Genomic DNA, 14,662 nt, shown 5'->3' with positions numbered 1-14,662 from the left:
AAAACCCAGACATCCAAGGGACCAGCAGGAAGGGAGGTATGCCTCTAGCAGACCAACATCGCAACCTAAGAAAGGAGAACAGAGTGATGCTGCCGTTACTGAGAGAGTCCCTGGAACCTGCAGAAAAAAAGCCCACACCCCATTTCCTAATGGTGCCAGACACCAAGGCTGCAGACACAGACCCAGGCGATGAAGCATGAATGTGGAGCAGGAAAAAAGCAGACACAGAGTGACTTACAGATAGAAAGGGATCCAAGAACTCACAGGTATACACTCTGCGGAACCGCACCTGGAAGAGAGACACCAGACTGCATCATCGGCAGAAACGGGGGAGGTGACCAGGTTTATTAGAACACCAGGGAGAGACAGTCTGGCTATGTGGCAAAGGGACCGTGGCCACGCCGGGTCCCGCCTACGGAAACAGAGTGAAGTGAGATACAAGCCTGTAGACAGAGTAGCAGGCATGTGGAGAGAGTCCTGGCCAAGTAGATAACCCTGTAAACCAGTCTGTGGTGCATTTTATAAAGCTCATGGTGCAACAGGGGGTGACTCACTCAAAACTACGCTGTGGCAGTGGGTAACCTGAACTACCGTCCACGGGATGAAGGGGTATGGTAGTTGATCCGACGTAGTAGTAAACCATGCGGAAAACAATCTGGCCAGCAGGCGTAGGATTCCTGAGCACCCAGGGTCACTCCATTCAACCTCCCACAGAAAGCAGGGTACTAGAGTGCGGCCTATCCAATGGGCGATCTGGTGGTGTAGAAAACCCCCCACAGACGAAGGATTGTCCGACTGGTACCAATCCCGTGTCCCTGTAGGGACCCTACTTCAGATCCCCCACCCATCTGTGGGGTACGGGAAACCTGGCTATGTCCGTGGCAGCCCATGGGTCAGAGACCGATGGCGGCGGGAACAGTGTAGACAACAGTCTGGCTGAACAATAACACGCAGGCGTGTGGCGAAAAGGGAACAGTGCCCCTTTGTCATAGATGGGAGGGTGGGGAGGCCGAGAAACCCCACCCCCTGAGAGATATAGGGAGTCAAAGGAGCCGTGGAATGCATTTCTGAGATCCCGTATAGTGTCCGTGGGACACGCTGTTCTAAGTGTACTGAACACAGTAGGGGGTACCGGAACTGTAGCCGTAGATACGTCAGCCGTTTGATGTATGACAGGTGGTGGAGGCAACCATGCAGACCACTGTTTGGCCGACTGGTGTGGGTCCATGGCAGACAACGGTTCACCCCAACAGACACTTCACCCAGTAGTGAGGTACCGTAACTCCAGCTGCAGATACCTCAGCCGTTTGAGGCATGACAGGCGGTGTAGTCAACCATGCAGATCACAGTCTGGCTTACTGGTATGGTTTCCATAGCAGACAACAATTCATCCCGTCGGCACCTCGTACAGTAGTGAGGTACCGGACTCCAGCCGCAGATACGTCAACCCCACCAGCAGTGGAGTACTGAGTGTGAGCCGTGGACGCGGAAGCCATGAAATGAGAAATGGCCGAGACTACAGTCTGGCATAATATCAGGTCTAATCCATGCCCACGCAGGAATATTCCCCTGAGGGTCGTGCGCTGCATGAGGGGATCTGTAGCACTAACCGCGGATGCGATAGCCTGTGGAGAAGGGAATTCCAAGCATGACATGCCAAAAACACCCCTCGGATGATTGGCCAGCAGACCTGACAGATGAGGAATCTTAAAAGAAACCTGAGCGTCTGGCAGGAGAGCAAAAGAACTTGCCCATTGTATGGCACTCAGTGGCAGAAGGGAACATATTGCTGGAATATGACCCGCAGGTTCCAAGGGGACTTGAATCCCTGGAAACAACCCGCCACAACGGTTTTCATATGCTCCACGACAGGGAACAACAATGCCGGCTAAGGCTGCAATAAAACTAAAATTGCAATACCAGAATTGGCACAAGAGGGTGCCACAACCCTGTAAGTGCTGCCCGCAGCAACTATGACCAGCAGACAGCAAGCCCCTAGAGCGGCGACGGTAGGAGAGAATAACAGGCCGGACCTAGAGCTCCTGCCAGGCTGCTGCCTCGGGAGCCAAGGCGCTTTCGCCCGCGCTGAGCCCCGGCAACGGGGAAGGAGGGCGGCGCTAGAAACTCCAGCAGTGCGCGAGCCGGGGAGGAGGAGCTGTATGGACTCCCGGCTTGTGCGCTGACCAGGGGAAGAAGGGCGGAGCTATGCCGCCATAGTCCCCAGTTAATAAAGTAGAGGAGGCGCAGTCTGGCCTCCCGGAGCGCAGATTCAGGGCAGTAAGAAGGGTGGCCATGTGCCCCACCAGGGCCCTGGACTCCCGCCCGCAGAGCAGACCCCTCAGGAAGAAAATCATACTGGAAACAAGAACAGCGAGGCTGTTCAGAGGTGAGCCAGCGAGAACTCCTGTGAAGGGAGCTGCTACAAAATGCCGGCGGCTGTCTTCCACAGGACCTAATATGCACAAAACACAGCTCTCCCCCCCCCCCCCCCTCCCCCACACTCACCTCAAGATGTCTTCAGCCAGCTTTTAAGTCACCTGCATCATGTCATGCTGCAACAGACAGGACGAGCAGGGAAAATAGGGGGACCTGGACCCTAGGTGCAACCCTAGGCGCTGGCCGTTGGTGGGAAGGGGTTAACGGTGCATTCATTAATGTCCTGTGTCCTGAACCCCCACCTGAAAAAGGGAAACAAAAAGGAGTAATGAACCTTACTAGAAAATAATAAAATAAAAAAACACAAGGTCTGGGAAGCTCCCAGACCTGTGTCTTGCCTCCTGCTGACACTAGCTAAAACTAATTACCTCACTGCAGGTGGGCGGGTATATTCTGCCAGGGAGGAGACAACTTTTTTTTCCTAGTGGCAAGAGCATATACCCATCAGTAAGGTGTCCCATATGAAGAGCGACCGAGAAACTTAATTAAAATGTGTCCTAGGCAACGATTTCTATTGTTCGTGATCATAATACTTCTTTCTGTTAAGAGACTAAGATCCCTGGTCCCTCCAGTCAAGTGTTGCTATTTAATAGATATCATTATAGGAGGACATAGGGGGGAAATGTCATTGCTTTTCTGAAATTTTATTGGCTGTAATTTGGAGTTTTTGTGCAAAAATTTGGCGCAATTTCAAAGTAGACAATGTTGGTAAAAGTGACTATGAAATACAGTTCTTGATTCTTCACTATGCATTGGACAAGATTTATTAACTTTTTTTTTTTTAAAGGCGCAAAAATAATGCGCAAATGTTCAAAAAAAAAACTTAAAAAAATGCACATTCATATCACCTCTGCCTTGCCTTAGAAAAATGTCCTCCTACAGCAACTTCTGAGGTGATTTTTTTATTTGTGCAAAATTTTTCAAAATTTTTCACCGTTTTTGATAAATTTGGCACAAGGAAGCCCAAAAAAAGTCTGTAAAGTGGTTGCACACAGATATTTTGATTGATCTCCCCCATAGTTTGGAGCAGAAGGGGGCATCACACATTAAAAGGACTATACTCCTGCTACATAAGTCACATGTTTTTGTCAGTTGTCTTAGACATTAGGTTACTCGGTAGCTGATTTATTCATTATGTTGTCATTTTGCATTACAGATAGTCACAGCATACAGAACGGTTCAGAGGGACAAAGAAAAACTACAGGTGAGATTTAATCTGTTTGTAATGTGTTAGAGGATAATTAATGGTTTAACAATGCAACAGTAGACTTGCTGTAACACAATACCATATGATGGGGTAATAGTTGGTTTGTGATCAGCGCTCTTCAGGACAGAGGATCTTATAGTTTATCCATAAGAGGTTTTGTGTCTGTTCTGCGTCCATGAAAGGTAAGTCCAATCGCACTCTGGTGGCAGGATATCTGTTTAAATCTCCCGCAACATCATAGTCTGAAATTACAACCATCAGGATATGGATTTGCCTGAAGTCTAATACAAGTGTTAGAACTTTAGACAATTCTGTTTCCGGACTTCTGTAGTCTTGGTCTACGAAGTTGCGGGAGATCTAAGCAGAGATCACCTGGAGCGTGATTACAGTTAGGCTGCATTCACAGTACGTTTGCAGCCTACGGCTGCCCAGTCTGGCTGGGAAATTTCAAAACCGGGAGCTCCCGTATTCCATCCGTACCCGTGCAGCTTCTCATTCACTTTAATGAGCTGACCAGAGTCAGATAGGGACTCCAGATGGCTTTCTTGCCCTGTGTCCGGACCTAACCGTACTGGTATACTACAGTTTTAGGTCTGGTCACAAAACCTGATATGGGGCAATAATGAGCCAACCGGAGTCACTATCTGACTCTTGTCGGCTCATTTAAAGTGAATGGGTTTCACCGCCAATCCGGCTGTAATACGGGAGCTCCCGTTTTTTAAATTTCCCAGCCAGATCCGGCAGCCATAGGCTGCAAACATAGTGTGAATGCAGCATTATGCTTTAAGTGCTTTTTACGGACCTCCGCAAGAAGCCATCTTAAAGTATGTGACATAACACTATGTAAACACTACAACACCCTGCAGCTGAAGAACCTTGAGGGTCTCTTCACACATAAAGTACATTATCCTGCTCAAGAATTGAAGCTGCAGAGTTCAATGCAAGCTAAATGACTGAACACATCTTCAGATCTGCAGCTTCAAATCCTTCGCATTAAATAGATTCTGTACATTATGCTGTTTATGTGTGAATAGACTCTAGCGTTTTGGTCACTAGTTTATGCTGCTCTCAGGTAGGGCAGCGTGAATCTAATGACACATTATTTTTAAGTGTCTGATCATTGGAGGGATGACCACAGACAGACTCTCTAATCGTTTGTGGTGTCCGCCTCCTAAACCCTGTTTCAGTTCAGTGACTGGCAAACAAGCACACTATCACTCCATTCAAAATCCATGGAACTGCCAAAGTTAGCTGGGTGCAACACTCCATCTTCAGCAGTCCCATTGAGTTTAAACCACCACTCCGTTAATTACAGGAAAAAACTAATAGAGAATATAAAACCATAAGTTTATTCTTTATAAAAGCATAAAAGAACACACACAAAAAAGACCAATCATGGGGGTAATGATGATGTACAACAGAAATAGAGGAGTGTTCTATAGAGTATATATGCTGTCAGTACACGTGCAGACACTATTAGTAATCAATGCAAACAATCCCAAATATAAAGAGGGAAAAGTAAAAGAATGCAAGTTCAAGTAGAGAAAACAGACATGGTCGCACATCCACAATTTGTATTTTGATCTACTTGCTTCTCAGCATAAATTCATCAAAAAGTACAGGCTCCGCAACACCCCACCACAGCCGCAACACCAGTGCCCACAGGGGGAACGACCCACTGGCAGAGCAGCCCCAATGCCACTCAAACCAGTCCCAGGGCCGTGCCTTCCCACAGACATGCTGCCACGGCAGCAATGGACGCCGCACAGCACCACACCGGTGTGAACAAGGTTTAAAAGCTCACTTACCATGTGCTCCCAGTCAGACTGGGAGGCTACCAGAAAAGAAAGGGCCCAGAGCAGCTTCCTGCTCATTTATATAGGGCTGGGGGGAGGGGTAGAGTACAGACCAAGGAAGAACAGCAAAAAAAAAAGGGGATAGAAGAAAGTAGAGAAAACAGACATGGTCGCACATCGACAACTTGTATTTTGAAAAGTAAAAGAATCCCAATTACATGAAAACCCTAGGGTAGGACTACACTTGTAACAAATGTGCACATGAACAAACATTCAGGACTGGTATAATCAGAAATGTAGACTAACACAATATAGACCACTTTATAGACCCCTGATGTGTTTCACTGCTTTATCCAAGAGATCTATTTGGGACAAATGTTGAGAACTGTTTGCATTGACTACTAAGAGTGTCCACATGTGTGCTTACAGCATGTATATTCTATAGATCACCTCTCATTTATATGAAGACATGAAGTTTTAAAGGTTCCCCCTGGGTTAGAGCCATTCTCTTCTAGTCCTGTCTGCTCAGGCTGTAATCACACCCCCTCAACGTAATTGACAGCCTACATCACAGCTTTGCTGCCTAAGCAGATGGAGCAGAGTGATGACATAGGCTGAGTAAGGCTGAGAGAAGTGTGATTACAACCTGAGTAGACGGGAATTGAAGAGAATGGCTCCCACCCAGGGGACTCCTTATGGGCTGACATGGGACACCTTTCAAATCTTCACCAAAGCTGCTGGCAGGAATCTCTCCCGCCACTTGTTATATATGGTAAAATCTCATGACAGGTTCCCTTTAATAATCTATGTTACCAGCTGCTAATGAATATTAGAAAACTGGTTCTATTGACTTGTATGCATTTTCCATCTTACATTTTTCATTATCCATCTACCAATCTATTTTAATTTTGTATCGCTTTCTTTACCTTACTTATATTCGTTGTTTTTGTAATATTTGTTTTTACAGTCAATTTTAAGCCAAAGCCAGGATAAGGCATTAAGAAGAATAGGAGAGCTACGGGAGGTATGTTTTGACCCTCTGCCTTTACTTAAAGATCTCTGTGAAAAAATATTTTATCCCCCATACACAAGATAGGGGATAAGTAGCTGATCGGGCAGTCCGACCGCTGGGGCCCCCCGTAATCACTGGGACGGGACCCGGCGCTCAGTGAGGAGCCTGTGCTGCAGCCGACACGCGCTCCATTCATTCCTATGGGAGTAAAGGCTTCCAGTGAACAAGCCACCTCACCACATGTGTACATTCACCTGGGGTGGTTGTGCTAAAGAATAGGCACAAGTCTATTGGAAGTTTATCTTTGTGTCCGACTGCTGCACTACTGACCCCATTCAATGGCTGTAGAGTAGTGTACCAACAAGCTAATAATAACAAGAAAAAAGTAGGTCTTTGCAGGAGGTGCTGCTGTTTACTCGTATTTATTTACCACAGAGATGGTCAAGCTTAATTATTGGGCATCTGGGAAAAAAAGCACTGTGGGAACATTTATCATTGCCTTCCTGACATTTTATAGCCTGAAATCTGGCGCAATTTCAAAATATACTTCTTTGGCTATACAGTGGATAAAGATACATCTTTGACTATGCAGTGGATAAGATTTATCAACTGCTTTTTCTTTTTAGATGCAAAAATATTGCGCAAATTAAAAAAAAACAAAAAAAAAACACAATGTATACCACCTCTGCCTTGCCTTACAAAATGACATCCTACAGCAAGTTTTAAGGTGATTTTTCATTTGTTCAAAATGTATCAAAATCTTGCGTCTTAAGATATTTGGCGCACAAAAGCCAAAAACACAGCAGCAAAAAAAAAAAAAGTCTGTGAAGTGGCACACAGACACATATTGATAAATGTCCACCTCCGCCTTTTGGCATACACCTTCATTAACCCCTTAAGGACGCAGCCCATTTGGGCCTTAAGGACGCAGACAATTTTATTTTTAAGTTTTTCGATTTTTCCTCCTCGCCTTCAAAAAATCATAACTCTTTTATATTTTCATCCACAGACTAGTATGAGGGCTTGTTTTTTGCGCGACCAGTTGTCCGTTGTGATGCCATCACTCACTTTACCATAAAATGCATGGCGCAACCAAAAGAATACTATTTGTGTTCTTTTGAAAACCGCAATTTTGCTAATTTTGGAAGGTTTCGTTTTCATGCCGTACAATTTACAGTAAAAATTACGTGTTCTTTATTCTTTGGGTCAATAGGATTAAAATGATACCCATGAAAACATACTTTTCTATTACAAATTAAGGTAGAAGAAACAGACATGGTCGCACATCTACAATCTTGTATAATGATCTGATTGCTTCTCAGCATAATATCAAAAACTAACAGGTTGTTAGTATACATTTTTGATCAAAAAGTACAAGCCCACTCGCCACGTCAAGGCCACCTATTTAGAGTGGGTCCCTAATGTCCCTAGCATAAAATGGCGTAGCACTGGGCAGCGACCACCACCGCCGCGACACCAGTGCCCACGGGGGGGGGGGGGGGGGGGGGGGTAGGGAGGGGGAAACAACCCACTGCCAGAGCGGCCCCAATGCCAATGAGATTGTAGATTTGCGACCATGTCTGTTTCTTCTACCTGAATTTACGTTGTGTTTTCTATCTCCTCCTTTTTTTTTTTTTAAACATGTGTCTGCACTCTTCCCCACCCCCTCAGCCCAACCCTATATAAGTAGTAGTTAGCTACACTAGGGCCATTTCTTTCCTAGCAGCCTCCCAGTCTGACTGGGAGAGCAAGTTAAGTGAGCTTTTGCATCCTGTTCACACTGGTGTGGTGCTGTGCGGCGTCCGTTGCTGCCGTGGCGCCATGTCTGTGGGGGGGTGGTTTGAGTGGCATTGGGGCCGCTCTGCCAGTGGGTCGTTACCCCCGCCCCCCCCCCCCCCCCCCCCCCGTGGGCACTGGTGTCCCGGAGGTGGTGGTCGCCGCCCAGTGCTACGCCATTTTATGCTAGGGACGTTAGGGACCCACTCTAAATAGGTGGCCTTGACGTGGCGAGTGGGCTTGGTACTTTTTGATCGAAAATTTATACTAACAACCTGTTAGTTTTTGATATTATGCTGAGAAGCAATTAGATCATTATACAAGATTGTAGATGTGCGTTCATGTCTGTTTCTTCTACCTGAATACTTTTCTATTACTGTTGCGCTTAAAAAAAAAATCACAAACTTTTTTTTTAACAAATTAGTACGTTTAAAATCCCCCTATTTTGAAGACCCATAACTTTTTTTCATTTTTCCGTATAAGTGGCGGTATGAGGGCTCACTTTTGCGCCGTGATCTGTACTTTTTATTGATACCATATTTGCTTATATAAAACTTTTAATACCTTTTTTATTTAAATTTTTAATAAAATGTTATAAAAAAGCAGCTATTTTGGACTTCTTTTTTTTTTACGTTCACGCTGTTCACCGTACGGTATCATTAACATTTTAATAGTTCAGATATTTACGCACGCGGCGATACCAAATATGTATATAAAATATTTTTTTAACACTTTTTGGGGGTGAAATAGGGAAAATGGGACAATTTACGTTTTTATTGGAGAGGGGAGTTTATAAAAAATGTTTTACTTTATTTTTTTAACTTTTATTTTTACACTTTAATAGTCCCCATAGGGTACTATTTATAGCAATCATTCGATTGCTTATCCTGTTCAGTGCTATCGGTCATCTTCTGCTCTGGTCTGCGGGAAGGCAGATCAGAGCAGAAGACTCCCGGAAGGCAGCGGAGGCAGGTGAGGGGACCTCCGTCTGCCGTTCTGGATGATCGGATCGCCGCGGCAGCGCTGCGGGCGATGCGATCATCCATTTAAGTGACCGTGATGCTGCAGATGCCGTGATCTGTATTGATCACGGCATCTGAGGGGTTAATGGCGGACATCCGCTGGATTGCGGGTTTCCGCCATTACCGGCGGGATCCTGGCTGCGATCAACAGCCAGGACCTGCCGCGCATGATCCGAGCATCGCTCCGATGCCCGCGGTTATGCTTAGGACGTAAATGTACGTCCTGGTGCGTTAAGTACCAACTCACCAGGACGTACATTTACGTCCTTCGTTGTTAACCTGTACAGGACCTAGGGCGTATGGATACGCCTTCTGTACCTGGGTCTTAAGGACCCAGGGCGTACCAGACCGGCCGTGGGAATTTAGGTCCCCGCCGCGCGCTGTGCCAATGCCCAGGGGGGTCATCAGACCCCCCCCCATGTCGGCGATCTGCGCAAATCGCAAGTGAATTCACACTTGCGATTTGCGCCGATTCCGGGTCAGAACTGGGGAACAAGGAACCAAAGGGGACCAAACGCCGAAGATCCACTTACCCATCGGTGGAAGCTGCGGGACGGGATCGGCGGCGTTGATCGGCGCGGGCGGCGATGTTGTTTGGCAGAAGAGGACGGCTCCCTGGATCCAACGGAAGCTGGTAAGTTGCCTAGCAACATCTAGAGGGCTACAGTCTGAGACTGTAGCGCTCCAGATGTTGCAAAACTACAACTCCCAGCATGCCCAGACAGCTGCTGGGCATGCTGGGATTTGCAGTTTTGCAAAAGCTGGAGGTCTACAGTTTAGAGACCACTGCACAGTGATCTCTATACTGTAGCACTCTAGATCTTGCAAAACTACAACTCCTAGCATGCCCACACAGCAGTTTGCTGTCTGTGCATGCTGGGATTTGTAGTTTTGCAACATCTGGAGGTCCACAGTTTGGAGATCACAGTGCAGTGGTCTCTATCTGTAGCCCTCCAGATGTTGCAAAACTGCAAATCCCAGCATGCACTGACAGCAAACAGCTGTCTCGGCATGTTGGGAGTTGTAGTTGCGTACCTCTAGCTGTTGCATAACTAGATCTCCCAGCATGCCCTTCGGCGATCAGTACATGCTGGGAGTTGTAGTTTTTCAACAGCTATAGGCACACTGGTTGGAAAATACTGAGTTAGGTAACAGAACCCAACTGAAGGTTTTCCAACCAGTGTGCCTCCAGCTGTTGCAAAACTACAACTCCCAGCATGCACGGTCTGTCAGTACATGCTGGGAGTTGTAGTTTTGAAACAGCTGGAGGTTTGACCCTCCATGTGAACGTACAGGGTACATTCACACGGGCAGGTTTACAGTAAGTTTCCTGCTTAAAGTATGAGCTGCGGCGCAAATTTCTAGCCGGAAGCTCACTGTAAAACTGCGCCCGTGTCAATGTACCCTAAAAACACTACACTGACACATAATAAAGGGTAAAACACTACATAAACACCCCCTTACACTGTCTCCGCCCCCCCCCCCCCCCCCCCAATAAAAATGAAAAATGTATTGTACAGCAGTGTTTCCAAAACGGAGCCTCCAGCTGTCGCAAAACAACTCCCAGCATTTCCGGACAGCCACTGACTGTCCAGGCATGCTGGGAGTTTAGCAACAGCTGGAGACGCCCTGTTTGGGAATCACTGGCGTAGAATGCAGCTATGTCCACCCCTATTTTGTCTTCATATGCGCATGGCGCTCTCTCACATCAGAGCCCTGTCGTATTTCAAGAAAACAGTTTAGGGCCACATATGGGGTATCTCCGTACTCAGGAGAAATTGCGTTACAAATTTTGGGGGGCTTTTTCTCCTTTTACCCCTTATGAAAAGGAAAAGTTGGGGGCTACACCAGCCTGTTAGTGTAAATTTTTTTTAACATTTTTTTTTTACACCGACTTGCTGGTGTTGCCCCATACTTTTTATTTTCACAAGCAGTAAAAGGAAAAAACAAAAAACAAAATTAGTAACGCAATTTCTCCTGAGTACGGAAATACCCCAGATGTGGGCGTAAAATTCTCGGGGGGCACACAACAAGGCTCAGAAGTGAGAGCGCACCATGTACATTTGAAGCCTAAATTGGTGATTTGCACAGGGGTGGCTGATTTTACAGCGGTTCTGCCATAAACACAAAAAAATACCCACACGTGACCCCATATTGGAGACTACATCCCTCATGGAATGTAACAAGGGGTATAGTGAGCCTTAACACCCCACAGGTGTTTGACGAATTTTCATTAAATTTGGATGGAAAAATGAAAAAAAAAAAAAATGTTTTCACTAAAATGCTGGTGTTACCCAAAATTTTTCATTTTCACAAGGAAAAATAGGAAAAAAAGCCCCCCCCCCCCCCCCAAATTTGTAACCCCATTTCTTCTGAGTAAGAAAATACCCCATATTTGGATGTAAAGTGCTCGGCGGGCGAACTACAATGCTCAGAAGAGAGGGAGCGCCATTGGGATTTTGAAGATAAAATTTGTCCGGAATTGAAGGCTACGTGTGTTTACAAAGCCCCCATAAAACCAGAACAATGGACCCCCCCCCCCCCACATATGACCCCATTTTGGAAACTACACCCCTCATGTAATGTAATAAGGGGTACAGTGAGCATTTACGTCCCACAGGTGTCTGACAGATTTTTGGAACAGTGGTCCATGAAAATGTTCCAAAGATCTGTCAAACGCCAGTGGGGTGTAAATACTCACTGTACCCCTTATTACATTACATGAGGGGTGTAGTTTCCAAAATGGGGTCATATGTGGGGGTGGGGGTCCATTGTTCTTGCTCTATGGGGGCTTTGTTGGGGTGTCGTTTACAAAATCGGGTCACGTGGGGGGGATCCACTGTTCTGGCACCACGGGGGGGGGGGGCTTTGTAAACGCACATGGCCCCCGACTTCTATTCCAACCAAATTCTGTCTTCAAAAGCTCCTTCTCTTCTGAGCATTGTAGTGCGCCAGCAGAAATGGGGTTACAAGTTTTGGGGGTCATTTTCTCTTATTACCCCTTGTAAAAATGTAAAATGTGGGGAAAAAACAGCATTTTAGTGAGAAAAAAATTTTTTCATTTACACGTCCGACTTTAGCAAAAAGTTGTCACACCTATGAGGTGAAAAAAGGCTCACTGTACCCCTTGTTGTGTTCCTTGAGGGGTGTAGTTTCTAAAATAGTATGCCTTGTGTTGTTTTTTTTTTGCTGTTCTGGCACCATAGGGGCTTCCTAAGGCTAGGTTTCCACTTGTTTTTTTTTCTGGCAGTTTTTGGAAAACTGCCACTGCAGTTTTTGAGCCAAAACCAGAAGTGTATTCAAAAGGAATAGGACATATATAGGAAAGACTTATACTTCTCCTCCCTTATGGATCCACTTCTGACTTTGGCTCAAAAACTGCAGTGGCAGTTTTCCAAAAACTGCCAGAAAAAAAACCAAGTGGAAACCTAGCCTAAATTTGCTTTTCAAAAGCCAAATGTGACTCCTTCTCTTCTGAGCATTGTAGTTCGCCAGCAGAACACTTGACGTCCACACTTGGGGTATTTCCATACTCAGAAGAGATGGGGTAACACATTTTGGGGGGCATTTTATCCTATTATCCCTTGTAAAAATTTAAAATTTGGGGGAAAACTAGCATTTTAGTGGAAAAAAAATAAATAAATCATTTACACATCCAACTTAAACAAAAAGTCATGAAACACCTGTAGGGTGTTAAGGCTCACTGGGCCCCTTGTTACGTGCCTTGAGGGGTGTAGTTTCCAAAATTATATGCCATGTGTTTTTTTTTTTTTTGCTGTTCTGGCACCATAGGGGCTTCCTAAATGCGACATGCCCCACAAAAACCATTTCAGAAAAACTCACTCTCCAAAATCCCATTGTCGCTCCTTCCCTTTGAGCCCTCTACTGCGCCCGCCGAACACTTGACATACACATGTGAGGTATTTCCTTACTCGAGAGAAATTGGGTTACACATTTTAGGAAGATTTCTCTCCTTTTACCCCTGGTAAAAATTCAAAAACTGGGTCTACAAGAACATGCCAGTGTAAAAAATGAAGATTTTGAATTTTCTCCTTCAATTTGCTGCTATTCCTGTGAAACACCTAAAGGGTTAACAAACCTTTTGAATGTCATTTTTAATACTTTGAGGGGTGCAGTTTTTATAATGGGGTCATTTGTGGGGTATTTCTAATATGAAGGCCCTTCAAATCCACTTCAAAACAGAACTGGTCCCTGAAAAATTTTGACTTTGTGAAAAATTGGAAAATTGCTGCTGAACTTTGAAGCCCTCTGATCTCTTCCAAAAGTAAAAACATGTCAACGTTATGATGCAATCATAAAGTAGACATGTTTTATATGTGAATCAATATATAATGTATTTGGAATATTCATTTTCCTTATAAGCAGAGAACTTCAAAGTAAAAAAATTAAAACATTTTTACATTTTTTCATCAAATTTGGGAATTTTTCACCAAGAAACGATGCAAGTATCAACAAAATGTTACCACTAACATAAAGTAGAATATGTCACGAAAAAACAATCTCGGAATCAGAATGAAAGGTAAAAGCATCCCAGAGTTATTAATGCTTAACCCCTTCCCGCTATTGGACGTATGCATACGTCCAGGCGAATTACACGTTCGCGCAAATGGACGTATGCATACGTCCAAGCGATCTCCTGCTCTGCCGCGGGCAGCGCAGGAGATCGCGGGTGGGACTCAGCTGGAGTCCCACCGCAGCTGCCGGGGCCGCGATCGCGCCGGTCCCGGCAGCAGTAACCCCATAGATGCCGTGATCAGTTCTGATCACGGCATCTATGGTGTTTGCAGGGGGAGCGCTCTCCCTCTGCCCATCAACGGCGGCTCCGCGATAAAATAAGGGGGATCGGGGGTGTCCAAGACACCCTCGATCCCCCTTGAAGAGATAGGAGTGAGGTGGCAGGGTTGCCACCCCTCCTATCCCTGCTATTGATCGGCCGAGCGACCGACCAATAGCAGACTGGGGGCGGGGGGGTTAAAGTTCGGTTCCCCCCGCTATGCCCACCCATCGGTGTCCGGGCACAGCGGGGGGAACCGTGTAGTAGCGGCGGCGGCAGCGGCGATCACTTACCCGGCGGCGGCTGTGATCATGGCGGTGGTGGAGGTGAGTATGACGCCGCGTGTCCAGGAGTCTGTTGCCTAGCAACATCTGCAGGGCGACAGTTTAGAGAGTGGTCTCTAAACTGTCGCCCTCCAGATGTTGCAAAACTACAACTCCCACCATGCCTTGACAGCTGTTTGCTGTGTTGGCATGCTGGGAGTTGTAGTTTTGCAAGATTTAGAGGGGTTCAGGCTAGAGATCACTGACAGTGGTCTCTAAACTGTAGCCCTCCAGATGTTACAAAACTACAACTCCCAGCATGCCCAGACAGCAGTTTGCTGTCTTAGCATGCTGA

General features: G+C 46.0%; 1 protein-coding gene across 5 annotated transcripts in view; it reads left to right on the top strand.

Annotated features, from left to right (window-relative positions):
* GOLGA4 (golgin A4) overlaps positions 1-14,662 on the top strand; it is a 168,740-nt gene that overhangs the window by 44,043 nt on the left and 110,035 nt on the right. For all 5 annotated transcript variants that reach the window (XM_056520352.1, XM_056520353.1, XM_056520350.1 and 2 more), the window contains 2 exons: positions 3,593-3,640; positions 6,407-6,463. In XM_056520352.1, the coding sequence (XP_056376327.1) occupies positions 3,593-3,640; positions 6,407-6,463 (105 nt within the window). The remainder of the gene's footprint in view (positions 1-3,592; positions 3,641-6,406; positions 6,464-14,662) is intronic.

The sequence above is a fragment of the Hyla sarda genome, chromosome 5, assembly GCF_029499605.1.
Source record: "Hyla sarda isolate aHylSar1 chromosome 5, aHylSar1.hap1, whole genome shotgun sequence".
Lineage (NCBI taxonomy): Eukaryota > Metazoa > Chordata > Amphibia > Anura > Hylidae > Hyla > Hyla sarda.
Note: the sequence above shows the minus strand (reverse complement) of the source record. Positions and strands in the feature narration are given on the sequence as shown.